Here is a 17,589-nt window from a genome sequence, read left to right as displayed (position 1 = left end):
GCTAGACTTACATATTAGGGGGCTTCTCCTAAGCCACAAAGTGAATCAAACCTGCCATGCTTATCCAGCTCCACATTTGAGCTCTGCCCACTTGCTGCTGAGGCCATCCTATGCTGTGCTGTGCTCAGGTCTTCAGGCTGTCTTCAGTTATTAGAAGAAGATCAGCCGTCAGAAACAGGAATCCATCTGCTGGACTGATTGTATCTTACTCTCCAGCAAATGCACCTTCCACACTTCCACTCCATCTGCTCAAGCAACTGAGCTTTGATTCTGAACTCCACTGAGAATACAAACTGCTTCCCTCTTTAGGCTGCGTCCAGTATCAAGAGCAGGGGCCGGGGCATGGGGCTGAAAAGCAAGGCTGCTGTCCAATCTGCTGGGACCTTCCTGAAACCATGAGATTGCCCTAAGGAAGGTACTCCACGTGTGTGAAAACCCAGGTGGCAATGTCTTCTTACCTGATAGGGATAGTTGTACCAGCAGTGCCTTGTGTTCCACAACCAGGGGGTCTGAAAAAATGACAAAGAAACATATTTTACATGTTGCGGAAAAGAAGATAAAAGATGTTTACGACAGGTTCTTGCCCTCCAGTATCTAGGGATTTCAATAATCTACCTGTGTGAGAAATGAAGGACTTAAAACAATTAGGAATAGGATATGAAAGCAATTAGTATTCCATCATACATTCTCTCTGGGTAATCTTCTAAACTCAACTGGTAGTGTTTCAGGCTACTTCTGGGATGAAATCCTGGCTCCTGGTTGGTATTTTTTATACTTTGCTGGTCACATAAACACATTCCTGCTGTGTAACTGGTCTCAATAGCAGAGTCCTCCAGGGGTCTCACCAAGACCAGATGCAAATCATCAGTCTCACTATCATCCATAAACAATGCTGACAGTTGGTACAAAATACCCTGAAACTCCTCCAACCCAATGTTTACAAAGCAACATTGTTAATCAATTGTTTCACATCTTGATCAAGGTCAGTAACAGGCAGATATAACTTATTTCAACAGGACAGCGCAGACTAATTCCAGGCCTGAGGGAATTAACCCTCACGGCACACTCCATCCCAACAACTCATGGTCAAGGTCTTTTAAAGACAAAACAATCATTCTTAATTTGACAGCAGTCACTTGCCTTACAACATTGTAAAATCAGATAGAACATCTAAGGGTACACACAAATTCAAAACATTTATAATAAGCAGGGGAGGGTCGGCACAGATTTAAACAGACTTTTGAACAATCCAGTAACAAATCCAGCACACGCTTTCTCACATTTTTGTATTAACTTTGTAATTTTCTTGCATCCCTCCTCTACAGCTCTCAGCACTGTGTGGTACATATCTACACACATTTGACACGCATCTGTATAGCTCTTATTGAGAAACATAATCAATCTATCATTAATTCAATCCATGTGTGTGTTTGTGTATCTCAAAATAATAATATTGTCATTGAAAGATTAATGTTAGATATCTTTGTACTGACCTAACCTCCTTACCTTATCCCAGAAAAGAGCAAAAGCTGCTGCCGTCTGAAGCAGGACAATGTAGTTGTTCCCCTGAAAGCCATACAGGCGTCCTTTCACCCTGTCATCATCCTCAGCAGCCCTCCACTGATGAGGACGAGGAGGATGATAAGGATGATGATGTTATTAGCTAATATTTGTTGAGTCCTCTCTATATCTATACACCTCTTTTTAGAGTTTTCCTCCATAATCTCCAAGATCATTTAACCAATTAAAAAGTTGTTTCTCTTTAGACTGTCCCATATACTTTTAGAGGATCTTAATGTGAACTCATTTTATCCTTACAGTAGCTGGTGTTATTTGCCTCACTTTATAGATAGGTAAATGGAGGCCCTGAGTTAGTAAATAACTGCCCGGGTTAAATAGCTCAGCATTGCCAGAGCTGGAAACGAAACTCAGACTGTCTGCTCTCACATCCAAATGAAACCACTGTGCATCCTGCGTCTGCATCTGATAAAAACTGAACCAGGCCTCAGTTTAGGGAGCCACACTAAAGTAAAAAGTCATTCCACGCCCTAAATCTAAAAGTACTCAGGGATCTTTACATTCTCCTTTCAGTCAAACACTACTGATTGGCCTCCCTTCTTCCTGGTTTGGCCATTTGCTACCTGTTCAACACTGTATATATCAGGTAATCTCACCACACTTAACTTCCTGGGTGCAGAGGTGTACATCTGTCTATCTCCTCTATTTCTTTTTTTAAGATTGGCCCCTGAGCTAACATCTGTGCCAATCTTTTTTCTTTTCTGTTTCCTTATTCTTCTCCCTAAAGCCCCCCAGGGCATAGTTGTATATTTTAGTTGTCTGTGCCTCTGGCTCTGCTATGTGGCATGACACTGCAGCCTGGCCTGATGAGCAGTGCCATGTCCGCGTCCAGGATCCAAACCGTCGAAACCCTGGGCTGCCAAAGCGGAGCGCGCAAACTTAACGACTTGGCCACGGCGCCAGCCCCCTCCATTTCTCTCATCCATAACATCGATGTTCATGACTGCCTACCTTACAGGGCGACTGTGAGGCTCAAATGAGACAGTACGTATAAAAATACTTTAGGGTCTTCAAAAGTTTAATATGTTGTTGTCTTAGAGTTATATAAATGACGTGTCCATTGGAGGAAGATATAAAAAATATAGAACCTAATAAAAATAAAAAATAACTTGAATTTTATCACTATTAACATTTTAACACATAGCCCAATTTTTGACTTTTTTTCTATGTAATATATAAATGCAGATAGAAATAAATTTTTAAATACATACATACATGCATAAGTTTTAAACGTGGGCATGACACACCTAAATCTACTTTAAAGTAAAATATGAATGTTAGTTATTACTTTTCTCTCTGATAATGTTGTTTACTATCTCCACAATTAGCTGAAAGTCCCTGAGGGAAAGGCATATCTTACACATTTATCCTCCCAGCATCGTCACCCAAGTTGGCAGTTCAGCATTCATTTACTGAACGCTAATGAAAAGGAATACAGAATTAAATGCAAGGCCTATGACAAATCTTGTAGTATTTTTCTGCATTTATCAGTCCCAAGTCCACAGGGCATGGATGTGCTTGCCTCTAAAGATGCAGCAAGAATCTCTTCCACTGCGGCCATCCATTCCAGTCACAGCCAGGAGAACAAAGGTACAACTCCCAGTGACTCTGAAAAATCCATTATTTAGAGCTTTCCTTCCTCTGTGAGTTTCTTGGCTGACTAGTTTTCTTCTAACACCCAGCTTTCTCCTGTGTGCAGTAGATGTCCAGTACCTGGACCTGCTGCTATTACATGCTGATACCTGAGTGACCTGCAGAAACAGTGGATGAGTCTTTGTCTCTCAGCGGGCACCTGCTCACTTGAAGCAGGAGCAAAGGCCTGGACATGGCGAATTTGATGGAGTTACCAGGGCCCTAGCCCAGCCAGAAGCTTATTTGCCAAACGTTTTCATAACAAGTTCTTTCACATACACTGTATGTTCACATAAACCTCTCACACTGACAACATCAGGTACTAACATCCCCTTCTAAATGTGGATACTACATTTTTCTAGGATCTCATGTTATACACTCCCCTCCCCAAACCCTACGAGACAGGTAGAACAAATATCTTTCTCAATTTACAGATTAGAAAACTTAAGCCCATGAGAAGGTGATTCTCCTAATTTTTTATAGCTCAACACTGGCATATGAATCTGGATTAGCTGCTTATAATTTAATACATTAGTTATAACTTCTTTAATTTGAATTGATACCATGAAGCTATCTTTTTAAAATCAATTTCATTTATCAATTTTTCCAGGTATCTTTTTCAGAATTATTTCCACATTCATTTGATCAAAATCTGTGTATTCCATCACAAAAATTAAAGGATAGTAACATAATTAAGAACATAAAAAGCTGAAATGCTTAGACGTCAAAAAAGAACAATGGTGCAATTAAAAAACTACACTGAAAACCCTCACTTTAGAAGGGTGGGCCTATCATCTTCCTGAAAAAAGATAAATTCTGTACCTAACATAGTGTGTGGTGATTCATTCAAGCACATTTCCTGGAAATAGATACGTATTTTTCACAGGGCATCACAATATCAGGAATGTTGTCAAGATCAGAAAATCTAAAAGTCCAAGAATTCTCAAATCTTGTCATTCCAGTAACTTAAGACTCACATTATTCCCCATCACACTTAAATAATGTTATGAAGTACTTTACATAATAAAAAAAATTTTTTTAATTCAATTTTTCTTAAAGTATTTTATACATATTATCTCATTTAATTCTCACAACATTGTAAATGCTCCAGATAACATAGCCAGCAGATGCCATAAAAGAGAACTTGCAGGCGCAGAGCTTCCTAAACTACTAAAATGCAGGCTGTGATTCAATAGGTCTGGCTTAGGGCTGAGATTCTACGTTTTTAACAAGCTTCCAGGGGATGCTGATGCTGATGCTGTTGGAGCTTGGACCATACTTTGAGTAGTAAGGTGCTAGGGAAGAGTTAGAAGGGTGATCTCATCTTCTTGGTCTTAACCATGTATAAGGCACCTGGCCAAGCCCTTTGTTGCAATATTCTACAGTTCAATGTTAGAGGAATGAATTAAGGCATTATTTCCAATCTTTATAATAACAATTTGAGGCAGAAATTGCTAGTAAAACAATATTTAGCAAGAGACAATGCTTCTCAACCAACTCTCCTGTTTCATATAACCACACATCTAAGCTCTGGTGGAAGGGATGAGCAGAAGTTACGTGTGCCACTTTGGGATGGTGCCCCTAAAAGTACATGTGAATGAGCTCCTCTAGCCCTTTCTCCATTCCCTTCAGAGTGAGATAACGAAAACTGGAGCAGTCACCCTTGACCCTGAGATCAAAGTTTCTATTGAGGTTGGTGTCCGAGGCCTCCTATCAGCCTTGGTCTGCTTACCTCTGGATTATATCTATGAAATATGTAAATTTCTATCATTTCTCTCATATCTAAACTACTGTGATGTCTTTCTTTAAACTATGTATACAATTACATAGCCTGTATTCTCACTAATACAATCATCAAGGTAAGTATCATTAATTATTTTATAGACATATAAGCAATCTCAAAGAGGCAGCATAATTAATTGAAGATTACTCAGCTGGTAAGTAGAAAATCTGGGATTTGAACCCAGGCCAGCCAGATTCCTCCACTATACCTTCCCCAGGGTACCCTGGGTGTGCAAAGAATGGGTAATAGAAGAAAAATATCATGGATATTTGTTATTGATTACCCAAAATGAATTATTACATAAAAAAATTGAACTTTGGGGTTAGAAAGGACCTCCAAACTCTGTTTAATCTATAAAAGAGTGCAGATGGCTATCCATGCCTCTCACTGTCAAAGAGCTCCATGGTTACCAGTCACTGACCAGACCCCTTAGGCTTACTTCCTGCTTTTTTTCTTCATCAACAGAGATTATAGCAACTATTTCTGTTGTTTTGGCATCTGTTATGGACTGAACTGTGTCCCACGGAAGGCTTCTGTGGCTCTTCTTACCCTGAGCAAACCCAAACTTAGCACCAGGATGGAGAACAGGCATGCTGCTGGGGGTCGCCCTGTAGGCCTCATTCGAATTTTGACCATCTGCATTAGACTGGAATGCTACGTATTCTACGATTTTTTTAAAAAGAGAAAGTAGAGAAGTCTTTTTAAGTGTCAGTAAATATGCTCTTTTATCAGGTTTCTTCTTTTATCAGCTGTTCTGTAGAGGTTTCATTGTGAACAGAAGTAACAAAAATAGATCAGCTCTGATCATTTCACTTTACCATCTGGAAAAAGATGGGTTTGGTCTTATTTTTTTTAAGTTCCAATTGACATACTTCTTAAAAATAATAGTTTAAAAAACATCTACCTTTCAGTTTCCATGCCACCTATCATGACAATGGGTGAGTCATCAGAAATCAAGGAGATTTTGTCCAAGCCCATTGAATGTACAACCCTAATGTAAACTATGGACTCTGGGGATTATGACATATCAATGTAGGGTCACCAACTGTAACAAATGTACCGCTCTGGGGGAGGATGTTGATGATGGGAGAAGCTATGTATGTGTGGGGGCAGGGGATAGATGAGAAACTCTGTACCTGCTCCTCAATTTTGTTGTGAACATAAAACTGCTCTAAAAAAAAACAAAGTTAAAAAAAAAATGAAAGCAACTAGGCTACTTCAGATAACTGAGCTTACGAAGTCACTGTAAGCTAAAGGAATAATGGAGCTTGAAGCAAAAGACCAGCGAAAAGGATGCTCAGTTAACCAGGCAAGTGTTAAATGATTAAATCGAAATATAAATACACAGATATAAATACTATCTCCTAAGAATCAGTAGGTACCTGTAACTGATGAATAGTAGTTTCTCTGAATTAATAACTATTTTGATTTAACAAAAGAACGTGAATCATATAAAGTATTAAAGACATTTTGTTGCCTCATCAAAGATGTGAAAAATATGTGGGTCTTTACCCAGAGTTAGCATCTTAGAGGCAAAATTTCATCTTTTGCTATTTCCATCCAAACTCCTACATCACTTTCACACAGTCCAGCTGAAACAGTTAACAGTCAAGGAATACAATCTAAGAGACACGCTGGTCTCTGCATAGTTTAAGTATGAAAGAGATAGAGCCTTGGATTATGTTTTAAAATACCAGAAAGCTAGATCCCTGAACTACTCAGAAACTACTTTCACTGAAACTACCTTGAAAACACTTTCACTGAGTTATATTGAAATCTTATACCTTTGGCTTATATTGAGGATTTATTGTAAGACATAAACATGAGAAAAATGCTTCCATGTCTGCAACGAATTTATATTGGAAAGGTTACTGCTAGGTTACCCTAAGTTGAATGTCTAAGTTCCACATGATATTTTTCCTTTTAAATTTAGTTCAAAGGGAAAAAAAAATACTTCCTTTCTGGGGATGTTTAGCATGCTTCCTCTTACCAAGTGAGAATGATGTTACCCATTATCTTTTTACCTTGGGTTTGAGGAGCTGAGATCTAATTCTAAACTCAGTCACAGCAATTGTGATTATCTCAACATCTTTGCTTATTTCCCCTTTTGTGTGTAATTTTTATGTTAATATCTAGATCAACAATGTTATATAAACATTGCAAATTCTTTTTAGAAACATTCAACTGTATGATTTTAATGAATGAATATAAATCAAATCCATTCAAAATGATAATCTACAGTTTCAATTTAATAACATTATAAAATAACTCAGAATGCAAAGAAATATTTCAAGCTTTGTGAGTTTAAAAATTGATAAATTGTGTTTAGGATGCAAAGAACGAAGCCAGAAGTCTCTCAGCCTGAAGATGCTGCTGGTCAGTGGTGAGCAGTCTAGCGTGCTCCCTAGAATGCAAGACGTCCCCTTTTCCTCCTTTCCTGGGTCAGTAGACATGTGACTGTAAATCTACAAAGCAGAGTGGTGACCCCTCTCTAGAGGCCCCTGGCATCTGCGTTAGCTTTGAAAGCTCTCGTGATGTGCAAATGTAATTTGGACTTGACCTCGAGGCATTATATAAAAATAGCAGCCTTTCATATTGATGAGGCTTTAAAAAAGATGCCGGTCCTTTAGACCTGGTCAAGCATGTGCCTTCAGTACATTCAGCAATCAATTTAGAAAGTAATTTGCAGATCTGCCAAGCATACACAAATAGAAGAAGTTCCTTGGAGATGGGCCCTGAGGTCACAGGGTCTCTATGAGGGTTTAATCATAGAAACAAAGAGAAAAGAAATGTGAGTGGCATTTCCATGCTTTCTAAAACCTTCCAGCCAGTGGTTCTCAACTTTTTCTGCCTCTGCTCAACTGACGGACTCCACACACATCTAACAGTAACTGTGGCTATGATTCTCAAGGGTCTGTGGAACAGGAAGCTTAAAAACCCCTCTCTCCCATCAACTCGAACACAGACTCTCCTCTAAGCCCAGTGAGAATCACTGCAAAGCAGAATGGACGGATCAGTTCCAAGTTTAGTATAGAAATTCGTGATAAAGGAACCAGATCAAAGAAAGAGAAGACGATGAAAGAAAATGAGGTGGAAAGATTTAGAGGGAGGAGGAAATGGTGAGAATGTCAACATACGGGGAGAGAGATGTGTAGAGAGAGAGACAGGCTGGTGCAGAATTTGGGAACGAAGCCAATGAGAGTGGTATAAAGAAGCACAAAATTAGCCAAAAGATAAGTTAAGGAAACTACAACATATGACAAAGGAGTAATATCTCTAATATGTAAAGAACGCATAAAAATTGATTAAAATATTTAAATACCCAATGAGAAAAATGGGGAGAAGATATAAACAGGCAACACATTAAATAAAAATATATGTGATCAAAAATACGTAAAAATTACAGGCTAAAAGCGGACAGAATTTATTTACCTAAGTCTGGAAATATCTAAAGATGTTAATACCCAGGGGACAGCAGTATATAGGAAAATCAACACTCTGCAAATTGGAATAACCTTTCTAAAGAGTAATTTCAGGGACTGGCCTAGTGTCATAGTGGTTAAGTTCTTGTGCTCTGCTTCAGTGGCCCAGGGTTCTCAGGTTCAGACCCCAGATGCAGACCTACACACGGCTCATCAAGCCATGCTGTGGGGGCATCTCACATACAAAACAGAGGAAGACTGGAATAGATGTTAGCTGAGGGCCAATCTTCTTCACCCCCGCCAAAAAAAGAGAGTAATTCAGTCTTTAAAATCTGCATATCCTTTGATCCAGGATTTATTGTAAAAAATTTAGTTAGACCCATATATAAAGGCATTTGTACATGGATTTCCATTACAATTTTTTCTAGTAATGAGAAATTGAAATAAATTTAATTGTTCAATAATATGACATTGGCGTGTTTTTAATTGGGATTCTGTGAGAGCTGACTCTGAGATAAGGACGTGAGCACAGGCTGTTTGAGAGGTGATCCCAGGAAACAGAACTGGAAAAATGGAGAAAGTGAGATAGATGAGGGAGAAAATCCAATACCGTTTTCAGGAACGAGCTAGTTACTGCTGCAGGCAACTGCATCTAGATTCCACAGCGGACCTCTGCAGAATTATGTAGCATGTATCTCCTAACTGTCCCAACACAGAACCCGGGGGCTGGGCATTTATCCACCAACTCCCATCCTCCATTGGTTGAAGTGCCAGTATTGACTCCAACTTTCTAGGTTGTACCTTCCTGTGTCTAGGTGACCTTTGCAGCTTTGGAGGAAGCAGAGCAGAGATATGGCACAGCTTGCAACTGACATGAGACACTGTCAAAGGCGCATGGAATGGTCCTCCATAGCTGTGCTAATATCAGATAGGCTAAGGGATATAACAATTATATTCACACTTCAAGTTAAAATCAGACTACAAGCAGAATATACAGTGTACTTAAAGTTTAAAATAGATAAAGTAGACACACACACTCACATAGACAAACACATGAAATATGCCTGGCAGGATATTTACAAAAAGTTACTTAGTAATTATCTCTGGATAATGATTATCTTGGGTGATTTATACTTTTTGTTTAATGTTTGTATATCAGTATTAAATTACGCAAGTAATTGTAGTTATAATTTTCCTGCAAAGAATAGGTCTTACTTGAATAATAAAAAGAACCAAGTTCATGTTCTTTTAACAGGTCTCATTAAAAAAACCCACATTTGCTCTATATTTATAGCAACATTAACAGTATGTACAGTATATTAACATCTTCAAATTATTCAATAATTCCAATTACCTTTAAACTAAAAGCTAGTATAGGAAATAGCCGCCTTTGGAGTATTTACATGTTGACAGTGATATTTCAAGTATAAACAAATCATTAATAATTTAATTCTAAACTCTCAATTAAGAGAAAGTAGAATGGAGAAAATAACAACATGAGTGGATAACAGAATAAACTTTGCATTCATTACAGTGATGATCGATCATTTTGCCAGCCACTCCAGCTACTCTCACTTTGAAGAGCACCATCAACTTCTTCCTTACCACCTCTAAACCACTTTGCCTAGGCCCTAATATCTTTGTGCTAATATTATTGCACCCTCCCCATTCACTCACTCTTTCAAGTATCTATTGAGTGGCTACCATGAATCAGGTACTCGACTAGGCATGAAGACACAATAGACAAATTCTCCATTCTCAGGGTACTTACCATCTCCTGGGTAACCAAAATAGTTACATGGCAGGCCATAGCAGGGGTAAACACAGGATGCGGAGCAGTAGTACATACAAAGACACCCAGTTTAGTCTTGGAGGGTGAGGTGGGAGGGGAAGGGTCCACAAGGAAGTGCCATAGTAATTGAAGTCAGAAGGACAACAGAAGATAGTAGTAGAGGGAAAAAGAGGAACTGCCAGATGGAAGGAAAAACATGGACTTCATTATCTTTTAGGAACCATTTCCAATGACATCATTTTCCTAACCATCTCTTTCCTTGCATTAGTCTCCAAAGGATTAAAAAAACCCTGTAAAGCCTCCTTCTCATTTCCAACTGAGAAGGTACAATGCCTCTGCCTGGCTGTCCTGACTCCAGCTGGGTTGGCTGTCCACTGTGGCCGTGCAAGATGAAGTCCATTCTTCCCAAGAAGTACCCCCTGCTCTCTCCAGGCCAAGCCCCTTGCCATGTATGTTCCATTGATCCCCATCATCATGCCCTAAATACTCAGGCACCTTGTCTGGAATGCTATCTCTACCCCTCTGCCTTGCTACCTCATCAATCTTTCATGTGCTAGCTTTTGGGTGTCCTACCTTCAGAAATCGTTTTGCGCTGCCTTTTGTGGGTCTTCCTCTCACTGAACTCCAGCTTCTTTGAAAAATGTGTAGTCCGTAAATTAGTTCTCAATGTTTAAAAAGTGCCTATTAGGTGTCCCTGTGGTTTTACTTTCTTTGGTATTGATTTTCCTAACCAATTGTCAACTTTCAAGGAAGAGTTCTAAGCACATAGAAGGCAGCAGGATATAGGTTATTGCTCATAAATAATAACAATGGATCAGCAGAAAGAGGCAAGTGATGAAAAAGTAAACTCATGATTATTGGGCCCCTTCTTGATGTCAGCACAATGCTAGACCCACTTGTCATTTCCTTCATTGCTGTGTGAGATGCTCATTGTTAACCTTGCAAATACTATAAAGAGAATAGACCATGGCATCAGAGGACCAGAATTCAAGCTTCTTTCAATCATGTGAGTCATTAATCTCCCTGAACAATATTTTCAAATCAAATAGCTGTTTTTCATGAATAAAATACAGTTTCATCAAATAGGAAGAGAGCAAAAGTGGGAGCTGAAGCCAGATGAGAGACAGAAAAGGGAGAATTCTATTTTAAGATCCCCTGATAGACACATCTGGATGCATAAAGAGAGTCTTCATTTTTAATCCTATGAAAACATGAATTACTCCAAGGAGTTGGGCTGCGTACTGCTGTTCCAATTCATGACTAACACAAAAGGTCTGTCTGAAGGGTTTTGTGTGTTCCTCACAGGGATTCATGCAGGTTTCTGGTGCCACACAACCTTCTAAAGGCTACCTGCCCCCATCAGGAATGGAGAGCTAGTAACAAAAGTGTAATTACCGTGGACAGAGAGGTCTCTCATTCCTATCTTTAGCACTTATTCAGGACAGAGAGAAACAATAATATGACAGCGGAGAAAATGTGAAAAAATAAAATAGTGAACTTAACAATGAAATGTGAGTGAAAACTTGGCTGTTTATTTTTCTCAAATAGGTTTCTTATTCTGAATTGAGTATTTGTAGACATTGTCTTGAAAATGAACAAAGTGAGCCTTTCACTACAAGAAAATCAAATGATAGTATTTGTTGCCAGTGATATAATTCAAGCATTCAAGCAAATATTTGTATTTCGGAAAATATATATAGGCTACTATACACCCAACAGCTTCCTAGTCATTAAAAACTATTCTGAGGAGATAAGTGAGAACATTAACAAATATGGTCTTGATATATATAATGATGTGTTAACATTTGCAAAGTCTATATAACTTGGTGAACCAACAATTTCCAAATGACCAACGCATGATGTTAAAAAATCACACATGGGTGAATGGTCCATTCGAAGGGAAAGAGATGAGTGGATATTAATGTAACTGGTGCAGAAAGTTCGCTGACATTAAACAAATGACTGTCAAGTTTTGGTGTAGTATCAAAGAAGAACAGCTACAGTTTTCTGGAAAACGCTATTAAGATATCTCTGCCTTTTCCAGCTAAAGACCTTTGCCAGGCCAGATTTTCTTCTTATACTTCAACCAAAGAAGACACATTGTAACAGAATGAATGTAGAAGTGGGAATGAGAATCCAGCTCTCCTCTACTAACCATATATTAGAGAGAACTATAAAAATTTCTAATTTTTTTCTTAGAAAATATTTCTCTTAAAATGTTATTTATGTAACTTATAATGATTTACTCTTATTTTTTTTAAAGATTTTATTTTTTTTTCCTTTTTCTCCCCAAAGCCCCCTGGTACATAGTTGTATATTCTTTGTTGTGGATCCTTCTAGTTGCGGCATGTGGGATGCTGCCTCAGCTTGGTTTGATGAGCAGTGCCATGTCCACGCCCAGGATTCGAACCAACGAAACACTGGGCCACCTGCAGCGGAGCGCGTGAACTTAACCACTCGGCCACGGGGCCAGCCCCGATTTATTCTTATTTTTAAATAAATTAATAAATATTTTAAAAATTTATCAAAGTTCTAATACAATAGATAGCAATACACATAACTAATAAAAACAAAAGCTCTTAACAATCCTGTATAATTGTTACAAGTATAAAGGGGTCCCTGAAACCAAAGAGTTTGAGAACTACTGTGCAAAGGACAGTAAATCAACAAAATGAAAAGTACCATGTGTCTGGAGATGGTGGAGCAGAGCTGCCCTACTGGCCTAAGCCAGCCACACTGCAGGTGTTACATGAAGGAGAAATGAACTTCTTTTTCTATAAGCTACTATGCTGCTAGGTCTCTTTGCTACATGACTGCTGCAGCTTAGCCTTCATCCTGACCTATCAAAACACATAAGCCAACAGATACACAAACTGGGAAAAGCCCTGGTTCTCAAGGATGGGTTCCTTTAAATCTATCCACTGAATATCAGCATGTGCCATATGACATAAACTGCACCTGATACTCAATTTGATGCATCCCCTCCTCTACCCTTCCCAGCCCTTAACATACACCAAAATTAGTCCCAAGCATCCAAAATCTATAAAGTTGGATCGGTTGAGTAGGGTAAGACTCTTTTTGTCAAGGTGGCGATATATGATGTTGATACTCCATAGAGGTACGAAGAGAATAAGGGTTGACCTTTGAGACAAGACAGCCTAAGACACCTTCAGGATTTACACAAGTTATCAATTTTTTTTTTCAGTTTTTCTCTTAGGAAGATCAGCCCTGAGCTAACATCTGTCGCAAATCCTCCTCTTTTTGCTGAGGAAGATTGGCCTTGAGCTAACATCTGTGCTTATCTTTCTTTACTTTACATGTGGGACACCTGTCACAGCATGGCTTGATAAGCAGTGTGCAGGTCTGCACCCAGGATCCGAACCGGAGAACCCCGGGCCACCAAAGTGGAGCATGTGGACTTAACCACTACACCACTGGGCCAGCCCCAAGTCATCAATTTTTTTGAAACGAATTTACTTTAAGCTAAGATCTGTCTACTTAAAAATCATCTTCCTGAGAACATTTAAAAGAAATTATATAATAAAAGGGTGAAAAGCCATAGCTTGCTCTCTCTCTTTTAGAAATATTGGGCATTTTAGGCTTGATTTTTCTTATGCAGAAAATTTGGCTTGCTTTTTAATATGTTATCTTGTCACCATGCCTGTGTACTATATCTGAAAACCTATAAGTAACAGTCCACATTATATAGATCATGCATTCAAACATATTAAGTATAAATAGTTCTACGTTTCCCGAACTCCTAAAGTGCCAATAATCTTCTGTCTAGATACGGTCATATATGGTTATGGAAGACATGTATTTTACATGAATGAATATGTTAGAAGAAAAAATTGTATTGTGCTATCATTATTTAAGAATGCTGCAGGAAAATACAATATTCACACTTGCAAAGCAGCCAAATACCTGTAACGTTCAATTATATTAATAGAGAATACCACTTTTATGAAATGCAGGGGAATCCACAAGTAGAGAAATAAAAGCTCCTTAATTTCCAAATCCCTGAAATTACTGAAAGAGCACATGACAGGGAAGAGACAAGCAGAGAGGACACAGAAGCCCCCTTGTCAGACCTCAGTCTGCCGTTAACCAGCTGTGTGACATTGGGAAAGTCAATTTACCTATCTGCTTGCTCATGAGTGAAAGCTGGAGCTGGACTGTGTAATTTCCATGATCCCTTCAAACCCTAAACTTCACCACCCTCTTTGCCACTGTTTTTTCTCCCAAAACACAAAATCTTGGTTTGCCATGCTCTGATCATATTGCAGATTCTGACACCCCACAAACAGAAATCCAACATCAGAGGGAGACCCTTCTTTTTCTTCTTTTTGAAAGGATTCCAGTTGTTCACTGCAATTTCAATTGTTTGAATCACTGACAAAATTAAGTCACTCTTATTAAACACAATCAGAGCATTATTAGTTATCAGTATAATAAAAGGCTCATTTTGCCCAATTTTATAATGTTTGAGTAAAAGTCATAAAGTGAGTTATTGCTTTCCAATGGGTCCTCTATCTGTGAGGCTCAAGGTTTATATTATGTTTGGTATTGAAGATTAAAATTTTCTAAATTAAACACTGATGAAAATTTGATGATGATATTTCAATTTAAGAAAATAATTACCCCTTTTTCTTACATCCACCTTCATATATTAAAATTCAGAAGAGAACTTGTAATTCAGTTTACCATTACTCAATACTAATAGGACAAATGATCAAACTATACCCTTTAAATGAGTAGGACATCCTTATGTATTATTTATCTTTTAATTAGGATAGAGAAATTATGCTTTCAGTTGCTGAGTTAATTACAAAGAAGGAATTGATCTTTAGGCAGTTAAGTTTTGATCACCATTTTCTGATTTTAATCAAGCCTGTCTTCCTGACTTCCCAGCTTCTGATCTTCCAAAACTGTGTAATCATTTTTTGGGGGAGGGGAAGCTGCAAGATCTAAGTAGGATAGATTAATGCAACTGAATTATATCAAGGGGCTGAACCAGCAGTAGAGAAGTGGTTTGCTGAATATCAGATAAAGCTTTCCTCTCCATGAATCAAGAGAGTTTTTAAAATCAATGAGAACAGAAAGGCTGGTGATTAATGAAATTGGCATGATATCGAAAATGTAATCTTAAATTATCTATTTATCTGAAAGCAAAAACAAGACTGCCAAGTAGCCACAGTATATCACTGACCAACCATTCTAGGCAATAGAACCAGGTTCTTTTTTATCTTCTGTTGTGTTTTTGAAATGCTTCTTTGTTTTGTTTACCTCAACGACCTGATGAATTTCTGAGTTCACTAAAGTCTACACTATTAACCCATCAATGTTTACTTTCCTGCTTTGTTTTGGTTCATGCTCTCATGGGGTTATATTCATTACCTGCCAAACACCTGATTCTCCAGGCATATACACTATCAATTACAGAACTCGCCTGTGCAAACAAGTGAGAAACAAGGTTATTTATTTTACCAGAAATTGGCAATGCAGAAAAAGGCCATGAAGTTGAACTAAGCTGGAGTTTCCAGTTTCCAGTCTAAGGTATACAAATGACTTCATGGCTTCAGTTTACACTTCCAGGGACTATGACACAGAAAATGAGCATGAGGTTATCTTTAAATAGGAAACAGCCACAGATAATGACATTTTATTTGCTCCAATACAAATGACTTTATTAATTGAGCTGAGAAAACACACTATTCTGTTATTATTGGGAAGCATTATCTAGAAGACTCACATCAAGCTAAGGTGTAATCATCCCTTAATAGATGCATCATTGAGTTAAATGACAATGGTATTTTAGCCCTTCAATTAAGAGTTTCTATGATACTCTGATTGAAGGGGTTTTTGCCACTATAAATATATTTCCAATTTCATAGGGTATCTCATTTTGGAGTGTTTAAATATTACCAGTGACCAATTCTATAAATACATGTTTTATAATATAAACTGAGTGAGAACCCATCAGTTAACCTCCTGATTCTAGAACATACATTCTGAAAAAATTGCCTCGTTTTCATATACCATTGGTTACAAATAGAAATAACACATATATTTTACCTAACAGTATTACAACAGGATTATATTATACATAGTTACTCTTCCAGTGAACAAAATTTAATCCAAGACAGAAACAGTAACATCAAACTGTTTTATAATGGGACTGATTGTAATTTTGTCCCTGGAAAAACTAAGAGGATACCCAAGGAGGGGAAAACTACAGTTATCCAAATAGGAAGTAATCAAAAACTGTCTAAATGTGGCGAAAATTGGCATCTGTAAGAAGTTCCAATAGTAACAAGATGGAACTAGAAGGTCAGCTGTACCATGGATGTCCTCAGGTTACAATTGTACTGATTTAAATGACGCCACTTGAATAAGTGCTATAAAAAAACCAAACTGAATGCTGGGACATAGTAGTAATATATTCTTACTATTAATCATGCAATAAAATTCATTTATCCAGTGCCTGCTCTGGGTCAGGCCATGTTCTAGGCGCTGGGGGTTTAGATAATCATTGCTCTCATGGAACTTATTTTCTGATGGAGCAGATTGCCAATAAACGAGATAAATAGCAAAAATACACAGTATGTTATATATGACGAAGGCTAAGGAGAGAAAATCCAGCAGGAAAAGCGACAAGAAATGTCAGAGGGTGTGATGGGGAGATGACCTTGATACAGGGGCCAGGGAAGGTGTCACTCAACTGGTGACTTTGAGTACAAACCTGAGGGAAATCATTCTGTCATTGTAACTTACATTTTTCTGTCTTGACTACATTATCTTCTAGTTTCTACCTTTATTTATATGTAAAATAAAGTCAGTCAGTCACACAGAGGGGGAGAAGGCATAGACAAGGGGAGGGGAGCATTTAGCTTTTAATGGCAATAACTTCATCACTGCTTTCTAAATCTATCAGTTTGTGTGTCATTTCGTGAGTATTAAGTTGCATCCTTAGTTGTGGTCCTGGCTAATTCCATTTATGACTTTCCTGAAAAAAGCACTGAAAGGCAGGTAATGAGATGGGGGGAGGTGACTGGGACCCAGATGTTTCACAAGACTGGCATTTTCTGGCATGGTAGAGAGTGAAAATGAAAAAAACAGCAGATAAATTCATTGCTTTTCTGCATGGACCTGCTTCCTCATTTAAATTGACATGTTGTCAACTGTAAAAATAGTGCAACTTTCTATTTCAATTCTCCATGCTCTATGAAATGGCCATGATGCTCATTATACAAGGTTTTATGAAACTGAAACTATATAGAGGCAAGAATTTTATGTCAAAACATCATGGGAATGGAAGTCATTGATTTTATTCCTTAGATTACTCCCACTGCAACATATTGTGATAAGAGAAGACAACAACA

The 17,589-nt window shown here is 38.1% G+C and overlaps 1 protein-coding gene across 1 annotated transcript in view; it reads right to left on the bottom strand.

The window, feature by feature from the left end:
- Positions 1-17,589, bottom strand: part of CERS6 (ceramide synthase 6) — a 300,927-nt gene that overhangs the window by 76,978 nt on the left and 206,360 nt on the right. The window contains exon 5 of the mRNA XM_046658899.1: positions 459-509. Within this exon, the coding sequence (XP_046514855.1) occupies positions 459-509 (51 nt within the window). The remainder of the gene's footprint in view (positions 1-458; positions 510-17,589) is intronic.

The sequence above is a fragment of the Equus quagga genome, chromosome 4 (genome assembly GCF_021613505.1).
Source record: "Equus quagga isolate Etosha38 chromosome 4, UCLA_HA_Equagga_1.0, whole genome shotgun sequence".
Taxonomy (NCBI): domain Eukaryota; kingdom Metazoa; phylum Chordata; class Mammalia; order Perissodactyla; family Equidae; genus Equus; species Equus quagga.
This window is presented reverse-complemented; position numbering and strand designations above follow the sequence as displayed.